The sequence below is a fragment of the Hypanus sabinus genome, chromosome 9 (assembly GCF_030144855.1).
Source record: "Hypanus sabinus isolate sHypSab1 chromosome 9, sHypSab1.hap1, whole genome shotgun sequence".
NCBI classification, from domain to species: Eukaryota; Metazoa; Chordata; class Chondrichthyes; order Myliobatiformes; family Dasyatidae; genus Hypanus; species Hypanus sabinus.
In genome coordinates, this window is record NC_082714.1 from 42,533,353 (window position 1) to 42,539,352 (window position 6,000).

General features: G+C 41.3%; 1 protein-coding gene across 1 annotated transcript in view; it reads right to left on the bottom strand.

Moving 5' to 3' along the window:
• The window catches only part of LOC132399308 (heparan sulfate glucosamine 3-O-sulfotransferase 3B1-like), a 211,227-nt gene extending 208,150 nt beyond the window's left edge, over window positions 1-3,077 (bottom strand). Inside the window, exon 1 of the mRNA XM_059979555.1 lies at window positions 2,300-3,077. Within this exon, the coding sequence (XP_059835538.1) occupies window positions 2,300-2,763 (464 nt within the window). The 5' untranslated portion in view covers window positions 2,764-3,077. The remainder of the gene's footprint in view (window positions 1-2,299) is intronic.
• Between the last annotated feature and the right edge of the window lie 2,923 nt (window positions 3,078-6,000).

The following is a 6,000-nucleotide window of genomic DNA, read 5'->3' on the forward strand; positions in this document are numbered from 1 at the left end:
AGTTTTTGTTCTTTAAGAGTTGTCCCAAGTAGCAGCAGCCCCAGTTAACCGATGACCCAATTATTTGGAATCCACTGTACATGATATCAAATTTGCACATTACAAGCTAGCACAGGGAAAAAATACAGAGTACAAGGCAAAAAAAAAATTACAAGATACATGCTAAAGTATTGTTGTATTTCTTTACTTTAATAATATCTAATACATATCAAGCATTCTATCTCCTAGAAATAACTGCCAATCTTGCAGGTAATATTCCAAACTATGTGCCACAGTTCTTAACTTACCATATATGGCACATATAGTACACCACCATACATACTGTGCAAATGAAGGCCTCTGGCCACCTACAAGGCCAGCCACATCATAAATACAAGCTTTCAATGTGAAAATATTAGCTCGTAGTAACAAATACAATGACTTCAAGTTTGTTACACAACATAATTAATACAAACACTTGAGCATTTCTCGGGCCACTCGTGACTTTGTGTTAATTTTTCTGTATGATTTTAATTTGCATTCTTTCTAAAATGAGATATTGTTTTCCACATTAAAAATGAATTTACAATGTCCCGGCCAAGTTTGTTTGCTGCAAATTGGATGATGTTTCAGTAAACTGAAAATTCTCCCTAATGTAGCTTAATCATACTTAAAATTTGAATTGTTCCACGATAAGTCAGACCTTTAGTGTAATACTCTCTAAACCACTGTCTCTAATATGACAAGGCTTACAATGGTACTTTTGCCAATTCTGGAATATCTGTCTAACACAGAAACTAGCTTTGCATGATTACAGGCAGCAGGCTGAATGTAAAATAAACTAAGAGAATCCAAGACACCAGCAACACTCTTTGCTAGTTTGGTATAGGAAAAAAATTATCTGAACTTGCGTTCAGTGACACAGTTTCCATGTCCACAGAGTTGCGGTCTATTGAATCTCACTGATGTGGAGCTAGATATGCCAACGACCATACTCACATGTGATATTGAACCTCAGAAATTTTTCTTATTTATGTGGCTGTGTATTGACTGGATAGGTTCATTCTTCAACCCCATAAAATACTTGTTACACCTATTATGTGTGTGATATACCCTAAATAGTAGCTGGGTGGATTCTGCTTCTGTGCATCATTGTCTAAAGTTTGATTACTGGGTGAGGTTGTTCCATTACACAGATTTTTAAAAGTTAGCATTCTCTTGCAAAACCCCTTTTATCTCTTCCTTATTGTTGAAAGCAGCTGCCTCCCGTTAACAATGTAGATTCTCAAGAGGTCACACAGCATTCTAAACTGAAATACAATCTCCAATACTGTAACTGAGTCAACAATTGGAATATAATAGCTATAATTACAACGTTCACCTTGTTAAACCTCAGAGATGGGTCACTAACTAATGAATTCTTACTTTGAGAATAAAATGCAATGCTGTGCAGGCTGAGCCTGATCAGTCCAGCGAAGATTGATTTTTACTTGGAGCTACAAGGTAGATCCAATTATAATGTGTGTATATGCCACGCAGAATGTCAATGATCAGGTTGGTCTAGTTGTCTTATTTTTATATAGAAGAAACAGTAAATAATTCTATTTAAAATGGAACAGGTTGGTATTCATCTTAATAATACAGCCCCAAATTAAGAATCCATCTGTAGCAAAATAGCTTGGCAAAATAATTTTTTATTTCATAACTCCAAAAGGATTACTCTGTGTGTTTGTGTGTGTGATTTCCCAAGACCTAACTATTCAGTGTTCTTAAATTTTGTATCCAAATAGTGTCACATTTGTGCCTAAAATAGACAAAGCAGAAAGTAGGAACTTAATATTCAGCAAACAGCATGTCACAATTTCTATCATCCTTGAGTTTGAAATAAATTTAAATTCTCCCTTTCAACTTTGTTCTGGATAAGGATTGGTGCTCTGACAATGAAATAGATGTCACAGTCAGCAGACATTTGTTTCTATACTGGCGCAAACCTCTACAGAAGAAAAAAAATGGATTTCTCAATTTATTGTAATAACACGTTTCAGAGCACCCAAATATAATTATGAATAAATAAGGTCCTTACACATTAATACAATGGCTTGGCAAAATGTTATATTTCATTAAAATCGTGGGCGCTACTAGTTTGCTATTATTGTTCCTGTAAATTAAAACATGCATTGTTTTGCGAATATGTAATTCTTGGATCTTTTGAACTTCACTATTCGTCTTTAACTTCAATCAATAATAGCACTGAAAGGGAAAGGGAAGGACTGTGTTTAAATGAGTGTGCTTGGTGAGGTGCTGCTCGCAGATTCAGTACCTGTACCAGTCTAGTCCCCTCTCGTAGTTTCTGTCGAAGAAATGCGGCTCGGCTCCCACAGCTCTGACATCCGGATGAATTCTCAGAAACTCTAGTAGAGCCCTTGTGCCCCCTTTCTTCACCCCGATTATCACGGCCTGGGGAAACTTTTTACTCCCAAAATTGTTAAAGACAGAGATATTCCAGCGCCCCGCGGCGGCTTCCTCCTCCAGCGGAGCGGGGTAGGGAGAGCGATCGGGCGGCTCCCTGCTCTGGTATCGCCCCAAGTCAGCGGCTGCGACCAGCGGGCTGGCCGCCCGGCGCTGGGAAGACACAGGGATGGGGCTCGGCATGGTGTCGCAGCAGCCCGTCAGACAGTAGATAAAATAGGTGAAGACTATGATCATGGTAAGAAGAAGCGGCGCCTTCGTCTGAGCCTTGAGAGAAGCGAGGTGGACAGAGGCACTCCAGTTACCACATCCCATGAGTCGGTTTCCTACTCTGTAGTACGGGGGGAAACTTTGGAAACATGCTTTTCAACTGAAATTAAATTCATGCAGAATTAGAAACAAAACGCCCTACAAAACTTGCTCACAGTCTCACTCGTGCATATCGCTGGGACCTTGCAAATTGTCCAAGTTACGAGTCCTTTCCGCAAGCCTCATTTATACTTCAGAGTGGTCTTGGAGAGATTTTGATCCAAGACCCCCCATCTCCCTCTCTCGCGCTCTCACTCTCCTCCACGCCGGTGATTTTGCCTCACAATTTACAACCTGCCTGATTCCAACATGATGAACATTTTAACTCGCTGTAACTTCAGTGAGCATAGATCCTCCCCCTAGCCTGGCCATTGGGCGATATTCAAATAGCCTTGAAACATATTCAAATCCTTACAAAAAAAAAGCGCGCTGGCACCTGCTAAACCGAAATGATGCACCCTCGGCAGAGCATGTGAAGAATAGTAATTGCAAAACCAGAAAACGCGCGGAATATTTTAAATATATATCTGCATTTACTCTTTTCGGTGCCCAGTGTTCCCGCTTTAACATTGATCTTGAGCTGCGGTTTAGGGGACTGCTTTCTGAGTTAGCGCATTCCAGATACCCAACTCTTGGAAGCTCAGTTTCATTGACCTCAACGCCAGTTGTGCGACATAGAAAACACCAGACGAATGTTTCTCAGCCACCGATTGAGCAGGATTAAAATTGGGGGGAATTTCAGTGTAAACCAGTCCGAAATAAATTGGCTATACCCTTCCCTCTCATAAAGATTCCATTTATCTCTTTGCAGTAAAAATTCTCTCTCCTATTTCAAACTGACTTTACTTCTCTGGGTCACTTGATGCCCTTTGGTTTCTTTTCCTAGTTTGCCCCTGAGAGGTTGAGGATAACCTGCTCCCAACACAGTTTGCCCCCTGGCTGCCAAGGCTCAGGAGGGAAAGGTAGACTGCTCTGAAGGTGGGGCAAGGCCAGCAGGTGGCTAATTGTGAAGCTGTACTCTCCTTCTGTTCTTCATTCTCTCCTTGTAGACCTGGGGTTGTCAATACCATCTCAGGAGCTCCTTCTTTACGTTGGGTAATCATGCACCATGGTGCCTCAGGTGTTGCCTGGGATGTTATAATTTTCCATGAAGGTTTTTAGAAAAGTCTTGAAACTTCTGCTTGCTTGCTAATTGGTTACAGAGCTTGAATAATGTTGGAGTTGGATTGTTTACCTCATATATTTCACATACTTCAATGAAAATAAACCCCACTTAACCCAGTCCCAAGTATCTTCCCTCCACCCACACTTTACAGGGCTCTGACTCATTTTGTATGAAGTCCCAATATCTCTCCTGCTCTTATTATTTTTGGGGTATGGAACTCTTTGAACCCCACCCACACCAAGTTCCAATTCATCTAGAAAGACAATAGTTACAGAGGGGTATAAGAATGAGAAGAGGCGAAACACAGCAGCAAAGTCTCAGGAAGAGGCAGGGAGTGAAGAGAAATGAAATGGCTTTCAGAGGAAACCCTTAATAATCGAGGGGATAGAGGAGAGCATTCTCTTACTGGAATTTCAGTGAGGACCCTCACTGACTTCTGCCTTCTGACCCGATTATAAATGCATCCTCAAAGCAGGGCAAGAACAATTTTGCCTGTGTAAAGATCTCCTGCCGTGCTGTAGCTAGAGGTACTTATTCAATTTTGCAAGTTTCTATACTTTGTTGTACTAATGAAGCCATGTATTCAAAGAGAACCAGCTAATTTCATCCCCCATTCCTAACAGCAGCAAGAGAAGCATCGTCTTGGCTTTGCAAGGGTTAAAAATTTCCCAATTACACGGGATGCCACTAAGTTTATGCACGTTAATTTGTGGTGTGTGAATATGGGTAGAACATAATGCATTTCAGTGCTTTGCATTCTAACACCAGCTATGATGCTTACATTACTGCAGTACCCTTCCAGTCCAATTGCATTGGAAACACAACAACTAACCAAAGAGAGACAACTGGTAACAATGGGTGTCAAATGGCAGTGTGTCTCACAATCAATGCATACAGTAAAAGTCTTTCTGCCACATAAATTCTGATAGAGCACATCATTGATCTGATTGAACAAAGTTTCCACCACCTGCTGTGCTTTGAAGGAGCCATTCAGTATCAGCATAGTGGATGCCAGTGCGTCAGGTGGGTTGCATTATGATGCATGAACTTGCCATCAGAAAGGGACAACTCCTCTCATCTTGCTCTTGGGCTTCAGGGTGATTTGTTTCCTCTGGGTTCTGAGTTGATGAATGAGCCCCATGTGTGATCTGGAGTGTTTTGTAGCATCTGGATTCCACTGTTGGCACTTAACAGTCACATACTCCCTTCACGGAGAGGGGAAATGTTTATTGCCTTTTGGTGTTTATCCTGATGTTTGTCTATGGCCAGTAAGTTGTTTTCTTTTTTCAAGGAAGCTTCACAGACATTCTTGAAAACAGTTTTCTATGCCTAGCCTTAATCATGTTTGGAGAGGAGTGCTTGGTCTAGGAGTCTGATTTGAGGCATGTGGACAACGAGGGTCACCTATTGAAGCTGACTGACCATGAGTGGAGCCATGAGGCTGCTGGTTTTGGCCTGGCAGAGGACTGTGATATTGGTTCAATAATGCTGTGTGTGGAGTTTGTGTAAGGGCTGTTGCTGGTACATCTCCAGTGTTTTGAGATTTCTGCTGTCGTTAACAGAGATCACTGATGTACCACAGACCTCAGGCTTGAATGACGATTGATATCTTGGCTTTCAGAGGTACTTCATTCAGGAGATTAAAGGTTGAGTTGATACAACAGAGGCAGAAATGGGTTCTGAAGTTCCACCCTCATTGAGAAGTGGTTCTTAAGAATCAGATTCACCTGGGCTCTCCATCGATCTTGATTGCTGCAGACAGTGTTTTGCAAATGGCAGTGAAGGACCGTTGTCTTCCGGATATTTAGTTTAAGATTTGTCCCCTTTTATTGCCTAATTATAGTGGAATTCAGGCTTCAAGTGTGCATCAATATGTGCATTGTCTCTGTGCTAACTGTAACTCAGTAACTGAGGGTCAACTCATCTTGGTTCTGAAATGGAATCAACAAAGGATGAATAGTTCTAGCTCTGTAGATTAGCTCTATTCCAGAAAGGAGTGTTGGAGATGAAGTGATGTATTAGAGTGAAGGTACACACAAAATTTTGTCAGCGATTCAGGAACAGCTTCTTTCCCTCTG